At 37.2% G+C, this 27,519-nt stretch overlaps 1 protein-coding gene across 1 annotated transcript in view; it reads left to right on the forward strand.

Annotated features, from left to right (window-relative positions):
• The window catches only part of MAMDC2 (MAM domain containing 2), a 246,321-nt gene that overhangs the window by 127,294 nt on the left and 91,508 nt on the right, over positions 1–27,519 (forward strand). Inside the window, exons 5-7 of the mRNA XM_044657367.1 lie at positions 2,006–2,143; positions 15,560–15,816; positions 21,753–21,846. Coding sequence (XP_044513302.1) covers positions 2,006–2,143; positions 15,560–15,816; positions 21,753–21,846 — 489 coding nt within the window. The remainder of the gene's footprint in view (positions 1–2,005; positions 2,144–15,559; positions 15,817–21,752; positions 21,847–27,519) is intronic.

The following is a 27,519-nucleotide window of genomic DNA, read 5'->3' on the forward strand; positions in this document are numbered from 1 at the left end:
AGAGATCATCAGTGGATTGCAGTGAGAATCCCAAAGCCACAAAGCCCCTAGCTGAGCTGTTCAAGCCTGGCAGGTTCCAGGTCTGAGGCAGTCACCCAGAGACTCCACTGCTCCTTGGGCCCTGTCAGTTTAGATTACTAAGTTAATGTAGAAATAAGTCTTTCCTTTCCCTAAGGGTTATGTCATTAGATTTAAGGTTTTAGAGTAGATATCCCTATCCCACCTTTTAGTTGTTCATAATTAAAGCCAGTTATATCCTGTTAGCTTATCTGTTGAATTCAAGGCCTCTGACCAGAGTGACAGTTGGCTAACTGTCATTTGTCAGTTAGGAGCAGCTTGGCTGTTCAAGTCTTCAATGTCCAGATCTAGTCTCTCATAAATCCCAGTGTGTGTTCCCACAAACCACTTAGTTTATTTGTAATACCCCTGGTGACCCCATTACCTTTACTTATATTTCCCACACTACCTGACCTCAACGGCTTAGAATAAGAATTTCTAGCTTGCTGCACATTCAACCTTTTGTTAAAACAACTGCTAAGGAAAACAGGCATCGCATGGCTTCCTCTTTATCTTTTTTGTGATTCGTTATCCTCTTCTTCATCCTCACAAATATCAACAACATCCGCATGATGGGAAACATCCAGATTTCTGAAGTCCTGCTTCTTTTGAAATCCTGGTGCTGATTTGATTTAAGAGGAAGAAAATAAGTAGAAATGTGTTTTTCTTTTTTCTTCACAAACAAGGAGTTTGGGACTTCCCTGTGCTTGATTTGGGGTGTTCTAGCCAACTCCATCATTTCTATTATTCCCACATTGAGTTATACTGCAATTCCCTTGATAATCACAGGCCTTTTCACTTCTTTCTCAGTGGAAGTAGGAGGGGATAAGAACTTTTAAACGTGAATAAAGTGGTTCTCATGAATCTTCTGACTCAATTTTCAAAGGAATCATGAGACTGTAGATTTAGAACTGGAAGGAAATCCAGGGATCAATTAGTCCAGTCACCTCTAACTAAGGAAAATAAGACCCAGAGAGCTTAAGTGACCAGGGCCATACAGATCAGAAGTAACTCTTGAACCTTGGTTCTCTGACTTCAAATCTACTGCTCTTTCCATTGAAAGCTCCTCAGAAATCCAAGAGAAACTCTAATTTTTTCCCCTACCATGAACTGGACAAATAAGGTTAGTGCCGTCCCTTTGAGATTACATGAAATACTTTCTATTAAAAACATGAGGTGATTCCATTATTATCTCAAGCACGTGTAATTTCTATCTATATGGGAGTTCCCTATATTTATCTGGCTATATCTTGTAGTCATAGATCACAGGATCATATATTTAGAGCTAGCAAGCACCTTAGAGGCCATAGGATCCAGCTCCCTCACTATTATTTTTTTCTTTAGAGATGATAAAATGAGACAAAAGAGATTAAATGCTTTGCCAAGGGTCACAGAACTAATAAGTTTTTATTTGATTTGAACCCAGCTTTTTCTGACAAGTTTTGTATTCCATCCCCCGCATAGGGGATGTATACTACTTTATAAGGAAGTTATTGGAAGAGAAGAGGGTTGTGACTTCATGGAGATGGGGAATGGCTCCCATCAATAAATATTAGAAACTATTTTTCAACTTGTAGCCAGCCCTAAGAAATTAGCTGGGGCAAGTGAGAAGTTTTGTGTCTTATCTAAGGTCAAAAACCAATCTGAATCGGATGCTGGCCTTGAACTCAGACCTTCCTGGTTCAGAGACCAGTTTTCTAGTCATTATGCTACACTGCTGATTATGCAGACAGATGCTTTTCATTTTAGCTCTTAGTTGTTTTAGGAAATCTAGCAAAGACAACTCTGATATGATGATTTCAGTGGGATAAAGAACTGAGCAACCAGCCATCTGAATATGTGGGGCCAGTCCTTCCTTTAAGTTCTGAGTACAAATGCAATGGGGAGGAATTGAATCTTTGTTGAAGTATTTTTTTCCTCTTCTCACTCCCCCTGCCACCCATTATAGAGTGTGACTTTGAAGAAAATCATCTCTGTGGCTTTTTGAATCGTTGGAATCCCAATGTGAACTGGTTTGTCGGAGGAGGAAATATTCGGAATTCACATTCGATTCTTCCTCATGATCACACACTTAAAAGTGAACTGGGTAAGTCATGGATATGCTTTTTAAAAAGATAGGTGACTCAATGTATAGGACCCAGACCTGGAGATAGGAGATCCTAGGTTCGAATCTGACTTCAGACACTTACTAGTTGTGTAATGCTGGACAAGTCACTTAACCCTAATTGTCTAGCCCTTGTCACTCTTCTGACTTGAAATTGTTTCTAAGACAAAAGATTAGAGGTTTTTTTTTTAATTAATTGGCTTAGCCCTTACTTGCCTACTTACCTATTTAATATTATACTTACCTGTGTAAATGCCACATCTTTCCCACAGAATATAAGCTTCTTAAGGTCAGGGACTGACATTTTTATCTTTGTCATTCCAGAACTTAGCACAATATCTTTCACATAGTTGATGCTGTGACATGTAAAAGATGAAATGATTGAGGAAACAAAGGTTTGAGTGAGCTTCTCGATTTATTAAGCAAAGTATGCCAGTGGTACAACAAATCAGTTCCAGGCTCCTTAGCTTTGGCACTGGACTTTAAATATAGGGAAAGACAGACTTTTATACATTAAAAAATTCATCAAATAAGACCAACTAATTGAAAGAAGACAATTAACCAGGATAAAAAATTAGATGATATGATTTCTAATTGAAAAAAAGAATAAGAACTTTCCAAGTTGGGCAAGGGAAAGCAAACAGAAGCAATTTCTTGAAATATAGAAAAGAGAGTCACCTTCCCCCATTCCAACTTTGTCTGTGGTCAGTTAAAGGAACTTGGAAACAAGAACTTATTGATCAATATGGGACCAGTTTTCCACTTAAACATATGGATTGTTTGAGATGAATAATTGTGAGAAAACCCCTTATACCAATCTTTGGATCTCACTGAGTTTCTGATCAGCCCAACCTAAGTCCTTCGTTAAGGGTCTATAAGCAATAGGTAGGTGGTCCAGCTTCCCAGCCACACAGGGCTAGGTTCAAAGAATCCAAAAGATTTTCTCCCAGGGGGCAGCTAGGTAGCTCAGTGGGTTGAGAGTCAGGCCTAGAGATAGGAAGTCCTAGGTTCAAATCTGGACTCAAACACTTCCTAGTTGTGTGACCCTGGGCAAGTCACTTAACCACCATTGCCTAACCCTTATCACTCTTCCATCTTAGTACGAATACATAGCATTGATTCTAAGGTGAAAAGCAAGGGTTAAAAAAAAAAAAAAGATTTTCTCCCAATTCCCATAACTGAATGCGGTTTTCACATGGAAATTGAATTACTAGACCCATCACTGAATAGAAAAAGAACTGAGCTAGCTCCAGAATTGAGTCACAAAATGGAGTCAGTATGGTTCACTCAATTCTCACAATTAACTACTTGGTATTCTAATCCCCTCAATGTTAATAATTATTTGTTGAATTGTTAAAATTGAATTGGATTTTGAGTGTGAAGCAATCATGCAGAGTGAAGTAAATGCTACCTCAGATGCAGCATTTTGCTCATTAATGCTACAAACGTTTTTTTTGAACCACTAACTATAAATAGGAGAGGAGAAGGAAAATTGCATTGAGGAATAATTGTGGGCAGATTCATTCTGTGGGACTGTGAGTATGGCATAATTAAGCACTACTTCAAGAAGAGTTAGCTCAAGTCTATTTTCACTGTGCCTTCCATCCTCTGCCTCTGTGTGTGTGTCTCTCTTTTCCCCTCTCCCCCCATCTCTGTCTATGTCTCTCTGTTAGCTTTGTTCTTTTCGAGTATAAAACCTTGAATTCCAAAGATCAATCCATCAGCAAGTATTTATTAAACCCCAACTATGTGTCTTGGCACTGTGTTAGTCACTTTGGGATACAAGTATGAAGAACAAAATAATCCCTGCTTACAAAGAGTTTAAATTGTATTGGGGGGAGGGGACAAATACAAATTGATTTAGAGAAAGATAGATCATCAAAATAAATAGAATAAATACAAAAGAGTTAAATATAAGGTTTTTTGGGAAGGGTAGACACCAGCAGTTAGGAAGAAAAGGCTTCCAATGATCCTGAACAATATTAGAATAGAAGTTTCCATCCTATCAGTAAGGAGGTGAAGGCCTATGGATGGGAAATGTGCTATATGGTATCAGGCATGGTCAGAGTTTCTGTTGGTTTGATGAAATATTTTGCTTTGCTGCAAGAGCAAAGTTAGTGTGGGATTAGAGGGAGATTCAGAAGAAATTAATGCACAGTTGAAACAAATCAGCAATAAAACTTTCATGTGAAAAGGAAAGGACCTGCTGTAGTAGCAGAGAGGTGGATTAGAAGATTAAATTAATATTTTGAGAGCCAGGTGGCCATGAGTAATGGTTATCCAAAGGAAAAAATGGGAAAGGCTGGTTGAAAGGTTTCAGTGAGAAGCCCTTCTTCACCAGGCAGTCTCTAGCCACAGAAGGGAGGCTCTTTCTCACCTCATCCCAACCCTTACAGAACTAGATGGAGAATCTGTGCCAAAGAATAAGAACTTGCTACTTCATAATTAAACAGCAAATTAATTTTTTTCTTTTTTTCCCTTAACAAATACCAAATAAAATGACAATTTCCATATACATTGTAGAACATGTACACAAACTTCAAATTCCTATTATATAGGACTTGCTTTTCTCTACTATGATCACACACACACACACACACACACACACACATATATATATATATAAATTCAAATTGTAACTTTACATATATAATATTTAAACAACTTGTAACTTTCTAATGTAAGTTACTTGTCTTCTGGCCTTCCTTTTGTTCTTTTTTCAATGGGGGAGGTGAGAGAGAGTGATGTTGTTCCCATTTGACTCCCATTTTTTCCATAGAAAAGAAAGAAAAACAAAACCTTTATAACAAATAAACATAGTAAGCAAAACAAATTCTCGTGTTCCTGCATCTGTCTGTCACCTGTCAGGAAACCAGTAGTATTTTTCACCATCAATACTCTGGTTGAAAGCACTGGAAATATTTACTTTCAGCTAAGAATATCAAGAATGGCTTCATGAAAGAAATGGTATCTTAAAGAATGAATAGGGTATTGTTTAAAGGAGGACACTTGAGGAGATCATGAGAAGATCAAAGGTATATAAGAAGTAAAGGACAAAATGTGTTCAAAAATTAACAGGTAGGCTAGTGACGGGAGGTCCTAGGTTCAAATCCAGCCTCAGACACTTCCCAGCTGTGTGACCCTGGGCAAGTCACTTGACCCCCATTGCCTACCCTTACCACTCTTTCACCTATAAGCCAATACACAGAAGTTAAGGGTTTAAAATAAAAAATAAAATAAAATAAAATAAAAATTAATAGGTAGGGCAGATTAACCTGGAAGAGGAGTAAGAAACAAGATTGACAATGTATCTTGAAGTCAAATCATCAAAAGCTTTGCTTGTTAAGGAGTTTGGACTGAGTAGATAATAGGAAGCCATTAAAAAATTTCCAGCATGACAGTGAGATTATTAGAACAGAGCTTTAGACAGATTAATCTGGCACCAGAGGAAAAGACTGGACAGGGGGCAGGCTGGACAAAAGGAACAGAGCTAGGGAAAACATTTCCTTAGATACAGCTGTTTGTATACAGATCAGGAACTGAAATTGGAAAATGTCAAAAACAATATTCTCACTTCCTTCTTATAAATGTAATAAATAATATAGATTATATAGTTTAGTTACTAGTGAAATGATACATGGCGGTGAAGGGGATTAGAGTTTTTATACACACTCGCTCTATCTTGGCACAAAATCCGTACACTCTATCCCAGGTCCACATACATTCCTTCTCCTCCAGCAGCCACAGCTGGGAGCATGCTTATGCAGATGTTAGCCGAATGCTGCATGTGCAGTGGATGAATCCCTGCTGTTTCATGTGGAGTGAAAGAGGCTGTGTCTATGAAAAAAAATTATTTTTTCAAAATATAAATGAGATTAATTCAAAAGAAAACGAGCAAAATATTTAATACCTAGAGAGTATGAAGTAGAGTCAGGAAGTCCTAAGTTTGAATCCCACCTCAGACACTTACTAGCTGTGTAACCCTGAATAAATCTCTCTCAACTTCAGTTTATCTGTAAAATTGTGATAATAATGGTATCTGTCTCACTAGATTAGTGTGGGTATCAAATGAGATATAGATAGACAGACAGACAGACAGACAGACAGATAGATAAGGAAGGAAGGAAGGAAGGAAGGAAGGAAGGAAGGAAGGAAGGAAGGAAGGAAAGAAAGATTTAGGGAGGGAGGGAAGGAAAGAGAGAGAATAGAAGCATTTTGCTAACCCTAAAAGAGATAAAGATATAGATATATAGTACATATATATGAGTGTGTATCCTGCCTTACAAAAAATAAGGTTTATAGAGTATATTAGAAAGATATATATGCATATATATAGAGAGAGATATATGATATATAGATATATCCATCAGATGACCTTTATAGAAGTGGATAAGTAAGCAAATAGACAGATTGAAAAGCACTTGCCTAACATTTAAAACATATATATAAGTGTATCCTGATCCTTCTAGTACTCTGTATGTATGTGTGTTTTAAGATTTACAAAATGTGATATGTATGTATATACATATATATTTTTAAGGTTTTATGGTTCTAATAATCTATATAAATATAGATTAATATATATGTAACTATCTAGAAAGTGGCCTTTATAGAGATAAGATAGATATGAAGCACTTTGTAAATGTTAAAACCTCTATAAAGTTTAGTTATTATACAGGATGTCCCCCAAATCTTTGTGGAGTTTTAAGCTATTAAAGACTTTTGGGACATGCTGCATAGGGCTTTAAAGGTCTCAGTGTTTTACAGGCATTCTTTCATTTGAGCCTCAGAAAAGTCCTTTGAGGTAAGTGCCCCATTTTGCAGATGAGGAAGCTGAAGAGTGGAAAGGTGACATGGTTAGCTGGCTAATAAGCTAGTTTTAAGGTAAAGTCCTTTTGACTCCAAATCTGACTCACTTTTAGATTATTATGAGCAAAGAAGACCTTAAATGACATTGAATTTTAATAGCTCAGATGTTGAGGAATAAGGGAACTTCTTATGCTTGCATAAGGGAAATCTAAGCAATAGAAGTTAACCTTCTCAACTCTAGATATAAAAATCTCCCTGTGACTAGCCTGATGAATAAACAGTTATTTAGACTGCATTATGCCAAGAATCTCTGCTGGAAAGGACTAGAATATGGATTCCATGAGATAAGCAGTTTCTTGGACCACTCATTTGACTGTGGTTTAACTAAAGCCAGGATATGATCCATTCTTTGAAAGGCACCACACTGACAGTCCTCCCTTCCCTATCTTAAAGGCATTCGTGAGCACTGAAATCATTGTGGTTATTTTGGAATTCTGCTTTATGTCAATGTGGTATATAATAGGAATATCCCTGCTCTAAGCCAGGACGCCTGGTTTCAGGTCTTGGCTAGAACGATAGCCAATTGTATGACCTTGGATCAGTCAGTCACTTAATTTCTATGGACCTTAACTTCCTCATCTGTAAAATATGGAGATTAGATTGCATGCTCCCTTCCAGATCTTAAATGGTCTGCTTCTCTGTTTAAAGAGTTCTGTCTCATAATTCTAGCCTTAGATCTTACTGAATTTGTTAGCCTTAAAAGTTAATCTTAAAGGACTATATAAGGAGGCACAATGATTACCAGAATGAGCATGCTTAGTGGATAGAGTACTGAACTTAGAAAGAAGACTTGGGTTCAAATCCCCCCTTAGGCATTTAGCAACTAGGTGGAAAAGTGGCTCAATCTCATCATAAAATGGAGATAATAATATCTATGGTGACTACCTCATGAGATTATTGTACAGTTAAAATAAAGCAACATATGTAAAGAATTTGGAAAAGTTTAAGGTATTATATATACTTTAAAATTTTGTATTTTAAAAATTAATTTCATTTTTAATTTTCATTTTAAAATTTTGCCTATTTTTTAATTATTAAAACTAAAAGTTTAGTTATTTAAAATTGTTATTTGAAAAGTATTGCCTGTAATCACTCAAACCTAAGGTTGTGAACACAGTTGCAAATCAAATTGAGGTCATACTCTAAAAATAGAGTAGCTGTTCCTCTCATTTACTTTTGACCTTGCATTAGTCTTATTGATTTTTTTTCATGCAATCAATCAACTTTGATTGTAAAGTGCATGTTAAATTGCTCAGATATCTATTGCATCAAGTGCGTGCTGTTTATATCTTCTCTCATTATCATTCTTTCTCTGGAAGCCTTCACTCTGCTGTTTTACAGAGAAAAATCAAACCAGAAGAAGAAAATGCAAAGCATTTTCTGGATGCTGCCAAAATCTTGTGGATGGACCTTTTGATGGGCCAGATCTTGAGAAGGCTGATAAAGTCTTCTTATGGGCTCCTCCATTGTATTATATTTTGCACAATATATACCTAATTAAACTGTATTTTATAGGAAAAAAGGTGGTGAACAAAGAATTTTTGTATATGATTTAAAAGTTATTCTAAAATTTGTAAAAAGAAGCAAACAAATTTCGAGGTATATTCCCAAATAGTTTTCTTACATAGATTAATAGGTCAATTTTGTCAGAATCAAAAGAATGGAATATCCCTGCTATGTAGAATTGGATGAGATTTTCATCCTATTTTTCCTGAGCTCTGATTCATCAAGCTTGTTCTTTATTTCACGTTCTAAGAAGTGAAATTGAATCATTCTCTTATTCACAACATTTATTACTATCCTGTACTTTTCTTAGCAAAAGGAATAGAATTGTTTATAAAATAACAAGAGCAAAAAATTACTATTGAAATTTAAAAAAATTATTCAAGCTTGTATTTGGTTCTACTTTTGAAAATGCAGGTAGAGAGTTAGGCACATCTCAGAATATGACAATGAGAAAACATAAAATGAATAAAAACTTAATATTTCTCCCTTCATTCACTGTTTTGTCTAGAATTCTATGGCAATAGACAAGTCCAGCGTTCTATCTACAGAAAGAATAACATACTGAGAAATAGTATGGCATAATGGACAAATCATACTCAGAGTCAAGAAAATCTGAGTTCAAGTGTTGCCTCTGACACAGTAGCTGTGTGGCCCTAGACATTAAACAGTTTCATAACTTATCTTTCCTCAGGAATACCTGAGTTCAAATCCCTCCTCAGCTACTTCCTAGCTATGTTACCCCTGGTCCTCACTTAATCACTGTTCATCTTAATTTCCCTACCTGTAAAATGGGGATAATTATAGTACCTATCTCCCAGGGTGGTTGTGAGAATTAAATGAGATAATTATAATCAGTTTAGTACAATGTCTGGCCCGTAGGAGATGCTTTATAAATGTTATTTTATTTTGGTTTGGTTTGGGGTTTGGGGGCTGGATCAATGACTTTATTCATTTGGGAACTCTCAGTAATAAAACCCCATCTCCCAGCGGAGACTCCCAGCACTTCCCCTTCAAGTTTTATTCTTAAAAGGTTTCCTGGCTATTGAGAGGTTAAATCACTTGTTTATGTTCCTGCAACCACCGCATGTGTTAGACCTGGGACTTGAACCTAAGTCTTCCTGAGTCTGAGACCGGCTTGCTTTCCCCTCAGAACACTGCTTCTTAACATGTCGGTTTCACACTTGCTTATCCTGTGCCTTCCCCCCAATCACAGTTTACATTGTAATACTATTCCTTGAGACCTGTGTCAAATGGCTATTTTGCCATAATCTCCTACAAACTCCCTAACTCTGAAACCTGAATTTCAAAAGAGACAAAGAGACCTTCCCTAGAGATGCCGAATCCTTTCTATCTTTGTAGTGTTCCAATTGTCATGAATTTCTTGAAACCAAGCTCTTCTTCCCAAGAGAATTTGAAACACTATCATAGTTACAAACAGCTCAGCCTGAGTGGAAATGGTGTAGATTCACAGCTTTGTCAGAGGCTATTTTTTATGTAGTCAAACCAAAGGGAATCAGTAGGAATTGATGGTTAGCCAGACCATTTGAAAAATAAAAGTTCAGAAACTGCCCTAAAAATCTCTTTTTCCTAATCCAAGGGAAAATGGCCATCAGCCAGGACCTTCTAATTCAAAATGAAATTCAGACAATTAACAGAGCGACTACATAAGAGTCTCCCTTAGAAACAAGTGTATACACACTATGAATACAGGCATTAACTCTGAAGCCACCCGTGTTTTGATAGAAATCGTGATGGTGTGGCTTGGTTTTTCAGCTAGCTCAATAGTCGTTTCCTCCTGTAAAGCTCATCCTCTTTGAGTATTTTCTAGTGATAAGGGACAAACACTCATCTAACAGAGGTGATGTCGACATGAAAGACAATGCATCCAACATGGAAGTTCTTAATTTTGACCTCATGGGAAACTCACTGCTCTTTTCTCCTCTCAGAAAAAATCCAGATGCTTTGTCTTCAGTTGGAGATTAAAAACTAGATACCTAAGGTCAGTCGCTCTGAACAATGGGCCTAAAGAATCCCTTAGAGGCTGGATTGGCCATGGAACTCTGCCCAATTCTGTTCACATGTAAACAAACCAGAAAGACCCTGGAAAAGACAGATGGACTAAGAGATTCTTTAAACAGAGTGGATCCTGAGGTAGCCTCCTCTCAAGGAAGGGTGGCCGACTTCCCTAAAGCCAGTCAGACATATTTTCATGATGCCAGGCCACTCATCAAGATTTTCTGCTAAAACTAACAGACAGGGTGTCTACCACACTGCCCCCTGGGACTGCTCTCAGTTCAGCATGTACCTGGCAGCATCCAGACCCCAGACTTGTACATCACTCCCAAGGCTTGGTATTTCCTGGCCTCTACCTGAAAGGTGATTTCTGAATCAACTCTTCTCTCTTTCCTGTTGAGTGATTTATGTTATTCTACCACTTACTACCTTTTTTTTCTCAGTGAGAAACTTGCAACAACTGACAATTTGCCAATAAGATGTAGCTCAGTCTGGCAATAGATGAATGACCCTAGAAGAAAGGGGTAACAGAATTCAGTCTAGTCTGGTGGTTAAATATGAGACTTGGTGTCAGCAGTTCTGGTCTCATTCCCAGCAGCTCCACTGACTCACTTTGGGCAAGTCACATTATGTTTGCTTGATTTTTTTTCATGTACAGAAATTTGATCGTGGCTGACTTGGTTCTAAGAGTCTTGTGCATGAACTGTTAATGGGGCTCTAAAACTGCACATTCAAAGATTAAAATGTTGTCCCCCAGCAGGTAAGCAATCATCCTGTGAAGAGGGTTATCATGTTTCTGTCAGCTAGATAAAGACTGTACTTATAATTCATTCATCCAAAAACATTTGTTGAGTGTCTGCTCCCTGCTAGAAGATGGGATGGATTCAAAGATAAGACTTGTTTTTTGGCCCTCAAGTAGCTTATTCTCTCATAGTCAAGATAAAACATAAACAAAAATAACTGGGGCACTTAGGCAGCATGGTAGATAGAGCATCAGGCCAGGAGTCAGGAGGAACTGGATTCAAATCTGACCTCAGATTTCTACCTATGTGACCCTGGACAAGTTGTTTAACCCCAAATACTTGCCTAGCCCTTGCCACACTTCTTTATTAAAACTAATTCTAACACAGAAAGTTTAAGAGTTTAAAAAATAACTAAACTATATGGTACAGTGTAACAAGTGTGTTTGGAGAAGTACAAAATACTAGAGGAGTTCAAAAGAGGGAGAAACCACTTCTTGATGAGAAGATTAGGCAAAGTTTTCAAGAGAGGAGGTGGCATTTGAGATGGACTTTGATGGATGGATAAATTTTCAACAGCTAAGGATTAGGGGAAGAAGTCAGGGCTTTCTGAATGGAGAAAATAATATGACCAAAGGTTTGTGTAGAAAAGCAGAAATTAGTAAATAGTTTGATCTGGCTATAAGTTTTTGGTTCTCACCTGTGATTTTGTCAGGCTAGTTGCTGGGAAACTCACAGTTTGAAGATTCTTTCTTCTAATGTAGACCAACAATGGATCTGTAACTTAAGAATGACATGAAGCATTGAGAGTGGTGAAGTGACTTGCTTTTGGTCAAACATTCAGTGTGTCACAAGCACAACTTGAAGATCTATATCAGTGGTTCCCAAACTTTTTTGGCCTACCTTCCCCTTTCCAGAAAAAATATTACTTAGCGCCCCCTGGAAATTATGAAACTATTTATTGAACTCAGAATAGAATGTAATACAAAAAAAGTGTGGCCATCACCACACCTATGGATTGCTGCAGCACCCACCAGGGGGCGATAGCGCCCACTTTGGGAATCACTGATCTTCCTGTTACTGACTCCAAAGCTAGCCTTCCATTCTCTATACCGTTCTCCCTTTTATAGCATAGAACATACTCTGAGATCTCTCCACCATGCTCCAAGAAGATAAGATCTCATCAGTGGCATTCTACCCATTATCCTCCTCCTCTCTGATTGGTGGGTGGATACATGAATACCAAGTTCCATTTAAGCAGAGGGCTCAGTCCAAACATCTCCTCATTTCTTACCTGGCTGCAGTTACCTTCTTTAAAATTTCTCTGATTAACTTCACAATGCTCCTGAATCAAGGGTCTTCTCCTCCCCACTCCCCCAGTTATTCCTCCCTTACTGCTTTTCATCAGTCTTTTGTGTGTTGGATTTCTACATTAGATTGTAAGCTCCTTGAGGGGAGAGATTGTCCTTTTTTCCTATGTATATCTCCAGAACTTACCACAGTGATTGACACATGGTAGATATCTGATAAGTATTTATTAACTGACATATGACAAGGAGTTGCATGAGATAATACTGCCTTGGTTAAGTGAATGTCAGGTTATGAAGAGCCATGAATGCAAGAGTGAGAAATTTCAGTTTTTATCCTAGAACTTATAGAGAACTGTTGAATGTCCGGAGCAGGACAGTGTTGAATTGGAAGCTATGAATAAGTTGGAGGAGGTAAATGGGGAAGGGATGAGCCGACTGGTTAGAAAGCAATTATCACATTGGGAACAAAGTAGAGGCTCCTAATTGGGTAGTGGTTAGGCAAATTGTGATACACCAATGAAATGGAATATTTTTTTGCCAGAAGAAATGATAAACATGAAAAATGCAAAGAATCATAGAACATTTACATGAACTGATTCTGAGAAAAAAAAAACAAAACCAGAAAAAGAAAATATTCAATAACTATAGCAGCAAAAGTGGAAAGACAGCAGTGGCTTTAAACCTTGAATGCTGTATAATTAGTACTAAGGAAGAGATGAGGAAATGTACTTCACTGTCTTTTTTTTTGCAGAAGAGGGGAATTGTGAGTGAAAGACATTGTACAGACTGTTGGAATGAGTTGATGTATTCATTAGTTTTGCTGAACTGCTTTTTTCTCCCCTTTTATTATTCATTGTTATAGAAGATGGCTCTTTGGGGTGGGACAAATTTTGAAAGGAGGATAACATAAAACAGAAAGATAGCAACTCTAAAATTGGGTATTAGCTATGGATAAAGAGTTTAGAGGAATGCAGCTAGGAGTCATATATTAGAGATAAATATCAAGGACTCCACTTACACCTGCTCTATGAAAAGGGTAGATTTTGAAGCTCTTGGTGTTGCCTTCCATGTTGGTGTATCTCAGTCAGACCAGACCACTCTTTCTAAGAGAAAAGAATGTTTCCAATGTTTCTAATATGAAAGAGAATGTCAGTATAATGATGTGGGCCTCTGAAAATACATTCTCAGGCAATCAGATTACAGATTCCTGTGGTGACATGGTCAATTAAGTCTTCGTCAATCAGTTACCATTTATTGGGTACACAGTATATGTGGAATATTGTACTAGGCTGTATGTGGAATTATAAAGATGTTTCGCCAATACTATTAAATTTGCTTTGACTCTCTCTTCTGGGATCTTCAAAATATTTTAAATTCCTAGACAGTATTTTCTTTTTTCAAGAATGTTAGCAAAACTAGAGAAGAAAACTGTTAGGACCTTCATAGTCCCACCTAGTACTCATTTCCCCTACAGTTTCTTGGAAAATGGGATCAGTATAATTGGCAAAACAGGTGGCAAAGGAAATAGATAAATTGTCTGTCCTCAGAATGTATACAATCTGATGCCCTAGAAGGAATATGCTTTAGAAACGTCATACACTTCAGTGAGGTAGAGCTAGAGGATACATGGAAGAGAGTTAGGTTAACAAGGGTAAAGGCTATTACTACTATATGTCAAGGATCTGTGATACTCCCTTCATCAATATAAATCACTATCCCTTTATGTCTTTAGTAGATAAGTCTTCTTGAGTTGCCAGCCACTGCCTAGCAACTAACACTCTTCTAACTTAGCTAGCCTAGACAATAAACATTCAGCCCATTTCTGGATCCATACTGCATTTGATCAAGTGATAATCATGTAATCCTCACAACCACCCCATGGGGTAGATACTATCATTATCATCATGTTGTTTTTGAGTCATTTCAGTTGTGTCCAACTCTTTATGATCCCATTTTGGGATTTTCTTGACAAAGACACTGGAGTGGTTTGCCTATTCCTTCTCCTGCTCATTTTATAGATGAAGAAACTGAGGCAAACAGGATTAAGTGACTTGTCCAGAGGCACACAGCTAGTAAGTGTCTGAAGCCAGATTTAAATTCAGGAAATGAGTCTTCCTGAAATAAATATTTATTAAGCATCTACTATATATCAGGAATTATGCTAGATGCTTCCTGATTCCTAGCCCAGGGCTCTATTCATTGTGCCTTCTAGCTTCCCACATAATCATTTTAAACATAATATAACTGAGGCTAGGAATGATTAAGCAACCCAGCTAAAAAGTATCCAAAGAGCTAGCACCTTATTCCCTTCATCATGTGGCCTTTGTACTGGTAGGACCTGCTAGAACTCGGGTCTCATTGCCATGATCTTCAAGAATCCTGCACTACTGTGCTTTAATAAGGCTTTTAAATAGGTCATTAGTGGAAGTTGATTATAGTATTTCTTCTTTCTTTTTTTAAAAGATAGTAAATGTAGTTTTTATTCTTGCTACGCCTTTTTGTAAAATAGGAAGATATTATTAAAACTGTGATCTGGAAACATTTGAAAAGTCATTAAAACCATTCTCTTGAAACTGCATTTCATTAATTTATGCAATGGTAGTGCCAGTTGATGGTGCTGCTCAGAAAAAAATTCTAAATATTACCATTAGCTACTCAGAAAATTTGCTATAAAATTGGCAGGTGGATTAGCCTGTATAATGACCAAATCAAATCAGTATTATATATGCAAACTTTCAAGCTTCTGCCCTCCTATAACCATATTGGCTATCTTCTATATCCCATTAATCTGATGTGCATTAGGACCCAAGGTTCCACTCAAAAATTATTTGAGGCCATTTTATTTCAATTAGATGATGCAGAAGGGCCCCTTTATGGCTATGTAGTTTATGGAGTTTCATCTATGCCATGTATTTTTAAAACTCTTCTCTCTCTGCTTTCCCTCCCCCCTTTTTCTAAAGGCCACTATATGTATGTGGACTCTGTTTACGTCAAGCACTTCCAAGAAGTTGCCCAGCTCATCTCCCCAAGGACAACAACTCCCATGTCTGGTTGCCTGTCTTTTTATTACCAGCTTCAGCATGGGAATGACAACGTTTTCACTCTATATACTCGGGATGCCAGTGGACTTTATGAAGAGATATGGAAAATTGACGGTTCCATGACTGAAGCGTGGAACCTAGCTGAGGTTGACTTCAGTGCTCCCTACCCAACAGAGGTATGATTAGTTTTCCTTTTGGTCACAGAATGGCCCCCTGAAGCCTTTCAAAAGAAATCTTCCAAAATTAAGTGGAAACAGAACGAATTATATTTCTATTTATTTATCATTCATTTCTTTATACTAAAAGAGTAATCTTTATGAAACCAAAGAATAAAATATCAGTCAAAAAGATTTATTAGGGGCAGCTAGAAAGCCCAGCAGATTGAGAGCCAGGTCTGGAGACAGTAGATCCTAGGTTCAAATCTGGCCTCAGACACTTCCTAATTGGGCAACCGTGGACAAGTCACTTAACCCTTAACACTTTGCAAACTTTAACTTTTTACTTATTTTAACTTTAAAAAATTGTCTAGCCCTTAACACTCTCCTGTCTTGGAACTAATACACAGTATTGATTCTAAGACAGAAGGTAAAGGTTTTAAAAATAAAAGATTTATTGAACTGTTCCTTTATGTAGATCTTGAAAAAGTATAGTGCAATGATTCCCAAAGTGGGCGCTACTGCCCCCTGGTGGGTCCTGCAGCAATCTAGGGAGGCAGTGATGGCCACAGGTATATTTATCTTTCCTATTAATTGCTATTAAAATTTTAAAAAAATTAATTTCCAGAGAGCTAAGTAATATTTTTTTCTGGAAAGGGGGCAGTAGGCCAAAAAAGTTTGGGAACCACTGGTGTAGTGCATAGTAGAATAGACCCGCTCAGTGCTCTTTAAGTGAAACTCATTCAATTAGTCAATTAATAAGTATTTATTAGGCATCTACTATATACTAGGAATTGTGCTAGATGCCAGGGATACAAGTACAGATATCCCTTCCAATCACAACTTTCCCCATCATAGTGTTGGTCAGCATAAGAAATTAAATGAGAATTTGGGGGGAGTTTTGCAGAAGCCACAGAACACAAATAAAGGCTAATAGAAGATACAGAAAAAAAGTTAGAAACTCAAAAATGCACAAAATATGTGTATAGTATTGTATAATAGCAACATAGTTTATCTTTTAATACCATTAATATGCAGAATTTCTTTTTTTTAAGTTAAAATAAGTAAAAAGTTAAAGTTTTCAAAAAAGAACAGAAAATTCAGCAAATAACACACAAAGGCTCCAAATATAGAGATATCTTTCAAAGTTGAGTAACTCATAAATGCATATAAGGTACTATAAACACTCCATAAAAGAAAAAGAAAAAAATCACACTTCTTCTCCGGTAGGAAGAGAGAGCCAAAAAGGTTTATGAGGATTCTCCAGATCATGGAGCACTGTGCCCCTAACCCCTGTGATATTAAAGGGATATCTATACGGAGAATCAAGCAATTCCTGTTCATAACAAGTACATATAAAAATATATTAAAAGCATAAACATAAAGTGAATACATAGAAATATATACAAAGTAGTTAAATATAAGGTAGTTTGGGAGGGAAGGCTCTAGAAGTTGAGGGATCAGGAAAGGCTTCTCGTAGAAGACAATACTTGAGCTATATCTGAAAGGAAGAAAATGATTCTTTTGTTAATTGGTATGTTATTGAGATTTTGCTTGGAAGACATGGAAAAATAATATTTATTCTTTTTTATTTATTTTGCAAAACCTTCCTAATTTGACTTCATGCCTCTAATCTGTCTGCCAAATCATTCAACCTATCATATTCCTTAAACACAAATTATGTTATTATCTTGCAGACCATTGATGAGGGCTTTGCACCAGCTTTAGAAGTGTATTACTCCCACAGAGTGATATCCCTCTCTTTTAGAGAGATGCCTCTGGATGAATGCCAACTTATATCAAGGAGAAAACTCTAACAATTACCTCCTTCTGAAGTTTCTGTTTTAGGAAATCCCATAACAACCAAGATCTTGATTGAAGGCTTGCAATGCTTTCATTGTCGATAATAAAGTTTAAGTAGCATACTAATGATCATTACTCATTCATATCCCTCCATTTTCACTTTTCTGCTAACTGCAACGTTTCCCCCTCTCTCGAGCAAAGGAGTAGAGTAAGTACTTTAAGCTGCTCTAAATAATTTTGGATAATGTTTCCCATCTTGTCCAGTGCATACACCTAAAAAAAAAATTGTCCTTGGTTTCTGATATGGTTCTTCCATAACATGCCCCACCTCCACTAATACAATGTCTACTTCAGAGGAAGTGTTATTTCCTAGCCACTTGTCACACAAGATATTATTTACTCTTGCAGCCCAATGGAAAAGTTCCTATGAGCTCAGAGCCTAAAGGGGAAAGAAAATTATGTGCCTTCTATAAAAGTGAAATGACTCAGAGTCTTAATGATACGGGCCTATTCGGCAAACTCCCATCATCCTCACTTAAACTCTTGGGTTAAAATGTGTTTTTAATGGAACTTTTAAAAACATTTTTCAATGCCATCATCAATGCTAAAATATTTTAATTCTAAACTTTATTCTGTTTGAATCTAGCTTCATGTGTCCCACATATGTATAATTATGAGGGAAGGAGTTTGAATATTTTCTTGGGTATTATTCATACTTGCAAATATCCTTGGAAAAGCCCCATAAACTGCAGAAATCAGTGACATTTATTTATGTGGCTTTCCCTTCCAAAATTAAAAAACTCATGAACTCCCTTTCTCTAAATAAGATTGGCAGCAATGAATCTTCCATGACCTGAATACTCTAGGAAAATAGAAATGTACACACACACACACATGCACATATATACATACACACATGCACGCAGAACACATGCATTAAAAAAATTTACCCAATAGTGATTTAAGGGTTTTCAGCCACAGATTCCCTAGTCTTGTGAACTTTATTCTCCTCTAATTTCCTACACACATATGCAATGCGTTCACATTTTGCAGGTCCTTCCAAGGTTTCCCCACAATGTGCTGGAGTTCAAGTGTGGTTCTACTCTTTTTATGTTATGTCACCATCCCTCAATGGTCAAGTCCATATACTGCTCAGCGAATGCTGAAATTATCATAGGATATTGTGTCAGATAGGGACCTGGGAAATCATCCTGTTAGGCAGTGCAATGGATAGAACACTGGACCTGGAGTAAAGAGGACCTGAGTTTAAATCCAGCATCAGACACTTGTAACCAGTGTGACCCTATGTTAAGTCACTTCACTGTCTACCTCAGTTTCCTCATCTGTAAAATGGGGATAATAATAGCACCTTCCTTACAAAGTTGTTTTGAGGATAAGATCATATTTTTTTTAATATTTGCAAAACACTTTGTCACATGTAAAGTACTACATAAATACTAAGGTATATAGGCAGTTAAATGCCTCAGTTGATAAAGAGTGCCAGGACTTGAATTGGAAGGACCTGTGTTCAAATTTAGCCTCAGACACTTCTTAGCTAGATGACCCTGGGCAAGTCCCTTAACCCCATTTGCCTAGCTTTTCCCCTTCTGTCTTAGAGTTACTAAGACAGAAATTAAGGGCTATTAAAAACAAAACAAAAATTGCCTAACCCTTATCATTCTTTTGCCCTGGAACCAATACTTAGTATTGATTCTAAGGCAAAAAGAAAGGGTTTTTAAAATAAATAAAAAATAAATGCTAGCTGCTACAACTATTATGACTATCTATTCTGACCTTCCTTCTTTTTCCTTACAGATGAGGAAACTGAGACACAGAGAGGGGAACTGATTTCCCCCAAATTGTACAGAGTTAGCATCTGAGTTAACCTAAGAACCTTTATCTCCTCTTCAGTTCTCTTTCCCCTATGACCAAGATGGTGAACCTATGGCACACATGTTGGAGTATGCCCAGAGGGTGCTGCTCCCCTCCCCTTCTCCATGCATCTGAAGATATTCCTCACATGCCCCACCCCCTGCCCAGCAGTCCAATGGGAGCACTTCCTCCCTCCCCTCTCTAGAGTAAGGGGGCAGCTCACATGCAGCCTGAGGATGCAATTTGGGTGCCTGGTCTCTAAAAGGTTCACCATCACTGCCCTATGACATACAGCCATACATTATTGACTGATTTAAAATAGGTCACACTCTGAATTGATTGACTTTTCCAGCTCTAGTGAAGGATTTCTATTGATCTATTGAATGACTCTCACCTAATGCCTTTGTGGTCAAAGGCACATTTACAACTACAAGGTAGTTCCTTGGGTTTAGGAATACAGAACAAAATGGATGTTTTACAGGAGTTAACAGTGTTCTTTCATTTGACAAGTATTTATTAAACACCTACTAAACACCAAGCAGAAACAAAACCAGTGCCTTTTCTCAAGGAGGTTATAGTCCACTGGCATTCTTTTTTTTTTTTTTAAACCCTTACCTTCCATCTTAGAATCAATACTGTGTATTGGCTCCAAGGCAAAAGAATAGTAAGGGCTAGGCAATGGGGGTTAAGTGACTTGCCCAGGGTCACACAGCTAGGAAGTGTCTGAGGTCATATTTGAACCCAGGACCTCCCACCTCTAGGCCTGGCTCTCAATCCATTGAGCCACCTAGCTGCCCCCGAGTCTACTGGTATTTAACCAATTTATTATGCCTGGTCAGATCACAAGATCCTGGATTGAAAGATTTTTGCCTTTAATATTGGGAGAGGATTTTTTAATAGTTAAAATGTTTTAGAGATAATATAAGCTCCTTGATGACAAGGTCTGTTTTTCATTTTTGTCTTTGACTCTCCCAGTACCTAGCTTAGTGACTGCATTGTTGTAGAATGCTTAACAGTTGCTTACTGATTGATTAACTCTTTAAATAAACACACAAATATACATATATGTATGTGTGTATCTATCTATATCTATATCTATAAAAGAAATTTGTGTGGATTAATGAATAGATAGATATCGATATAGATATGGATATAGATATAGATATAGATATAGATATAGATATAGATATAGATATGGATATGGATATAGATATAGATATAGATATAGATAATAGATATAGATATAGCAGCTAAGTGCCCCAGTAGATAGAGAGCCAGGCCTGAAGACAGGAGCTCCTGGGTTCAAATTTGGCCTCAGATATTTCCTAACTGTGTGACTCTGGGCAAGTCATTTAACTCCAGTTGCCTAGCCCTTACCACTCTTCTGCCTCAGAACCAATAATATTGATTCTAAAACAGAAGGTAAGGGTTTTAAACAAATACATCTTTTGTCTTTACCTCACAATATTTGGGAGATCCCTGCTTTCTCTGATATTATAACAAAGAAAAACAGAGTAATAACAGAGAAAATAATACTAAAACATTGATCACATCTGGCAATGTCCTACCAGCCCCATCTATGACCCTGCCCTATCAGGATCATAGTGCTAGAGCTGAAAGGGACTATAGAGCCCAACTAGTCCAACCCTCTCATGTCAGGTGAGGAAACTGAGGCTGGAGTAGCTTAAGAGACCTACCCACAGTCACAGAAGTGGTAAAGTAACAGAGGTGGGATTTCAACCTTAGTTTCTATGACTTCAGGAAGTCAGTGATCTTTCCACTATACCCTGCCTGCTGAGGTAGAACTTTTATTGATTTTTGATCATCTGTCACTCATTCCTGCTCCTCTGCTTGTTATAGAATTCTACATGTGTGGCAGAAAAAGAACCAACTAAAGCGAAATAGAGTTCCCTATGGAGAGCAGGAGGCAGAGGCCAGTCTGATCTCTCTCTATACACGAGCTATTATTCCTTTCACTTCTTAATGAAAAAAATGTTCATTCTGCCACTCTTAACAGTGAGTTACATGCATGTCATAACTGAGATCCAAGAGGAGAAAAAAGGAATTCACTAGGAAATTGAAGCCTGGTGGCTTATTTCTCATAATCCTTTTATAAAGGACATCACCAGACATTTTGTGTTACAGCACATGAATCAGTAAGTAGAAACTGGATTTGCATCATCCATTGGCCTTAGCCAGGTCATCATAAATCTTGAGTAAGAGCACTTAAGTTCACCCACAGAATATTTAAACAGTTGATAAAATGTCATTTTCCTTTGCAGGTTATTTTTGAAGTTGCTTTTAATGGTGCCAAGGGAGGATACATTGCCCTGGATGATATTTCTTTCTCTCCAGTTCACTGCCAAAACCAGACAGGTGAGGAATCTCGTTTTCTGTTTCCTCCCCTCTAATTTTCTCCTTGACTGTATTCTCCTTTTGGGATACATCTTCTTCTTTTTTTTAATCCTTACCTTCTGTCTTAGAATCAATACTGTGTATTGGTTCCAAGGTAGAAGAACGGTAAGGGCTGGGCACTGGGGGTTAAGTAACTTGCCCAGGGTCATACAGCTGGGAAGTGTCTGGGGCCAGATGGGACACATCAATTTAGCCCCAGGATTATATTATTCTCTGCTCTAGAAGGAATGGATTTATCTAAGCTTGGCCGGGATTAGTTCTGGACCTGGCTAAGTAGGGCAGAATGTGGGTGCGGGTAAGCAGGAAGTGATAATGGCTATGGGTAGGTATAGCCAAGGTACTGAGGAAGAAAGTGTGATGATTGAAAAATTAATGTGGGGCTGGGGGAAATGGGGAATTTTGCTCAGACAAGGATGAACTCTCCTCATTTCCTGGGGAATCTGGGTACCATATTCATCTCTTAGGAGTTATACCAGCTGGTCAATAGCAGGCTGTTACAACAGGACCCAAGGATAAAATGCAAACTCTTCTGCTTGGCTTTTTAAAAGCCCTTTACAGGCTGGCTCCAGACTCTCTTTCCAGGATTATTTTTATACCCACCCCAACCCCTTCACACCATTTATGCTACAGAGGAACAAACCTCTTTTCTTTTCCCTGAGTTTCCCATTTCCTCTCCTGCCTCAAGCCTTCCTTTATGTGCTATCTCCTTCCCTTTGCCACTTGAAATCTCTAAGTTGTTTTTTTTAACCTCTCATTTTAGACTCAATACTATGAATTGGTTACAAGGCAGAAAAGCAGTAAGGGCTAGGCAATGGGGGTTAAGTGACTTGCCCAGGGTGACACAGCTAGGAAGGATCTGAGGCCAAATTTAAACCAGAACCTCCTGTCTCTAGGCCTGGCTCTCAATCAACTCAACCTCCTGGCTGCTCCCTCCTAAGTTCTTTTAAGGTTCGACTCAAGAAGCCTTTCCTGATTTCCCCCTAGTTATTCATATCTTTTCTCCTCAAAGTTATCATATACAGGATGATTAGCAGAGTGTTTTGCAAGAAAGTTTAGTAATTTTTAAAAATTTAATCATTTGTGTATAGATATCTTTTCATTTATTAAATTCCTCAGATAGAAAGTAAATTCCTTAGTTTTCATTCAATCTTTGTCTCCAGTTTCCAGTGTAATGTCTTATGCATAGTAGATATGTAAGATTTATTGTATTAGATTAGATTCTAACCATCTCCTCCACAACCTCTTCACCTTTTTTTTCATAGTATAACTGGATCTCTATTCTTGTTAAGAGAAGCAGATGGATAGCACAGCAGATAGAGAACAGGAGCTGTAGTCAGAAAGACTTATCTTCCTGAGTTCAAATCTTTTCTTAGACACTTACTAGCTCTGTGACCCTGGGCAAGTCACTTGACTCTGTTTGCCCAACTTCTTCATCTTTAAAATAAATTGGGAATGGAAATAGAAACCACTCCAGTATCTTTGCCAAGAAAACCCCAAATGGATTGACAAAGAGCTGGACCTGACTGAAACTACTCAACAAGTTCTTGTTAAGTGTAAATATACCTTCTTTACCACCAGAGACCAGTGTAAAACCTAGGGATTATAGATTGTTAGAGCTAAGAAGCACCTTAGAAACCATCTAGTCCAACCACCTTATTTTACACGTGAGGAAACCGAGGTGTAGAGATTTAATGATTTACCCAAAGTAGCATGGAGTTAGAATTTGAAACCAGTTCCTTTCATTTCAAATCTAATTCACTTTCCATCAAAAGTTTTAAGCTTCCATGCTTGTCAAGTACTTACGATAAAAGAATGCTGACTACCTTGACTCTCTTCAAGGGATTATTGAATGAATTAATTAACAAATTAAGGCACGGGCCTTCCAGCTTCACTAATGGCTATGTACATGCTGAATTTACATCTGCTTTACATACTGAATTTACTGCTTCAGTGTTACTGATCCAGACATTCTAAATGTCTTCATGGTAATGGCCACAACACATGTCACAGTTTCTTTATAACGGTTTCTGTCAGAGAATTTCTGGCACTTAATTTTATATTTTCTCTTGCAAAGTGAACATTCAAGTTATATGTCTTTATCTTGGCCAACCTGACAACTTCCATGAAAATAGCAACTCTCAAAAGGGGATAAAGCATTTTTTTCCTCTGGTTTACTGGATAAAAGCAGCATAATTAATTCTGAGCATTTTAGGACCAAAAAGATAAAGCCACTTGGGTAAAAGGGCAGGAAAATTGTCCAGATCTCAGTTCTCAAAGAGTTTTGATTATTTAAGAGAAGTCTAAAAATTACAGGGATTCAATCTGGCCATCAATTATATCTGCTTTGTTTGTAGTTCCCTAAAGGGATGTCTGTCTATTCTGGTCCTTAAAAGATTAAATTAGATGTTCTAAACTTGACCTCTGGGACAAAAGATTTTCATTTGGGACATGGTTGTTACTAGTTTCAGTCTAAATTCTGATATTGTCTATAGGTGGATATAGCCTGAGAAAAGTAATTATTTAATGAAGGACTTGAACTGAAATCACCACAGGCCAAAAGGACTTATATTAATCTCTTGAACAAAGAACTAAAATATTCAGGTTTTTACTAAGCTTTAAACCATTTAATGATTTCCAGAAACAAAGGTCCAAGTTTTTAACCATGCTTTCTTCTGGCATTCTGTATAATTTTAAGTCATAGAATATAGTGCTCTCTGAAGAATGAAAACTGAAGGTCCCTGAAAGGGCAACAGAAAGAAACTCATGACAAGTAGAAGTAGTATGTGGCATGCTACCAATGAAATATTACACAATAGAAGAGCCATAATATTTAGGATAACATGAAATAAATGCATGCCTGGAAGAAAAGGTAGAATGGTCACATAGTGAGAACAAAAGGTGATAAATGTAACTCCATGTGTTTCATTGATTATATATTTTTTCATATTTGTCATATATTATCTATATTATATATAATAATTATATAACATAACATAAGTCTAAATATATGTTGCCTATATTATCTATAATAATTATATAATATATAACATAAATATAAATAAATATAAAAATAAAAAAGATTTACATGCTCAAAATTAGAAAGAACTGAGTTCAAATCTTGCCTCAGATACTTACTAGCTGTAAGACCCAGAGCAAGTCACAACTTCTCTCAGTCTCACTTTCTTCATCTATAAAATGGGGAATAGGAAAAACAGCCATCTCACAGGGTTATTGCATGAGATAAAATATATGTAAAGTACTTTGCTAACACCTTAAAGCACTATATAAAAGCCATAACAGTTGAGCTCAGTTCAACTCCCCAAAGCCAAAGATATAGGTCATTTTTTTAATAAATATGAAACATGCAAGATAAGACCAACATGTGTCTCAATATTGGGCACGACCCCCCAGTTCTATGCTAGAGGATTAACAGGAAGATAGGAAGGAGCATTACATGAGATAAGAAGACTTGAATGGGTAGCTATCTCTACCACCAAGTAACTTCATAAATGAAATCATGATTCCTTCAAATTATTGAAGCAAACCCTGGTGAACCAGGTAGAACCAGAATTGGGTCTACATTCTTTGCAAAGCTTCTTAAATAGAATAAAAGGAGACATCAAAATAGTCTCCAAATAAGTCAATATCACATCCAAAGAGTATCTAAATAGACCTAGCTATCCCTTGGTTGGAGCACCTTACTCTTTTACACAGAATTCCTCAAGCACTGCTGTGTTTGTTAATAATACTTTGTACCTGGGCTGTTACTTTGAAATTCTTAATTTTTTTTATTTTTTACCAAGCTGGAAAGATTTTAGTGAAGTGAAATTCCCATGCACATCCAGCAGGCTCTGTTAAGAAAGGGCAGATCCTTTTCTGCTACATTTTCAGTTAAGATTAAGAGTGGGAAAGAACAGAAGTTTGGGCCTTTTGCCAAGGGAACTAATCAATTTTAGTTGTTCCAACTTTGCCCAGAATAATGATATTTATTCTACAATTGCATCTACAAATAAGCATGTTTCTAAGATATATAGGAGGGATGAAATGGAGGAAGGAAGGAAGGAAGGAAGGAAGGAAGGAAGGAAGGAAGGAAGGAAGGAAGGAAGGAAGGAAGAAAGGAAGGAAGGAAGGAAGGAAGGAAGGAAGGAAGGAAGGAAGGAATCGTAATAATTATATGTATGTAATACATATGTATGTAAAAATATGTGGCATGCTTATATTGCTAAATGCTACAGATACAAATTCCAAAGTAAGCTGTCCTCAAGCTTCTTACTCTTCAGTGAGGGAAAGGATTCATATAGGAAATGAAGGCTAGAGAAGGGGGTTCACTAAATGTTTATATTAGTGTTCAGTGTCTCCATGTGTACTGAGGTTTCATATAGTTTAATCTGATAATCAAGACCAGGCTGATAACCAGAAAACCATCTACTCTCTATTGAGAATCCTGTCAGATGGAAACTGAAAAGAAAAAAAGAAGCGAGACCTAANTCCTTCCTTCCTTCCTTCTTTCCTTCCTTCTTTCCTTCCTTCCTTCCTTCCTTCCTTCTTTCCTTCCTTCTTTCCTTCCTTCTTTCCTTCCTTCTTTTCTTTCTTTCAGAATATTCCTTTAGGAATGGAAATCTATTTTTCTGACAGTACAGACTACAATTCCAACTTCAGAAAGTGTGTTTTCAAATGTCTACCAAGTTAAAATCAGTTCTTTACATAGAGATAAACAGAATCACAGGTCTAAGTCTTTTTTCTCTATGTATTTCCTTTTAGGCATTTAATAAATGTCATGCAATTCTACCACAGTATTGATTTTTATTTTTTTTCTTGCCTAGATTCTGAGTGAATGATAGGATGCACCTGAACTTTTCTCAATTATTGCTTTGGGGGATGACCTCCTAATGTCTGAACTAGACATTGAGCTATATGCTTTGAATTGTGGTTTTTATTGCCAAGTTGCAGAGGGGTGACTAACCTTAATATTCATTGTTTGACCATCGCCTTGCATACTCTCATAATAAGAGCTCTTTTTTTGGTGATCAAGAGTAATGGTTTTATTTGGTATCCATGTGGATTTTTATGATAACCAAGCATTTTGATATATTGATGATTTGGTGTATTAAATAGTTTCTGTTTCCTTTTCTTCTCCTGCCTATTGCATATTTACACTTTTATTTTAGGCCACAAGAATAGCTTCAGGCTTTCTTCTGGGATTTCTTCTTACTATGTTTATGTCTAAATACACAGTTGCAGAGATTTTCCTCACTTCTTTTTTTTGTGTGTTTATTGATAAATGTATTCCATGATGGGAACAGGTAGGTGACTCAGTGGATTGAGATCCAGGCCTAGAGACAGGAGGTCCTAGGTTCAAATCTGACCTCAGACACTTCCTAGCTGTATGTCCCTGGGCAAGTCACTTAATTTCCATTGCCTAGCTTTTACCACTCCTCTGCCTTGGAGCCAATACACAGTACTGATTTTAAGACAGAAGCTAAGTATTTTTAAAAAATGTATACCATGATATTCCCCTGTAGGGGCTTCCAATTAAAAAAATACACATAGTTCATTCATTCACTCCACATTTATTAAGTGCCTAATTTGTACATGGATCTTTCCCTCAAGGAGCTTATGGCCTGGTTGGAAGAA

This window comes from Gracilinanus agilis, chromosome 1 (genome assembly GCF_016433145.1).
Source record: "Gracilinanus agilis isolate LMUSP501 chromosome 1, AgileGrace, whole genome shotgun sequence".
Taxonomy (NCBI): Eukaryota; Metazoa; Chordata; class Mammalia; order Didelphimorphia; family Didelphidae; genus Gracilinanus; species Gracilinanus agilis.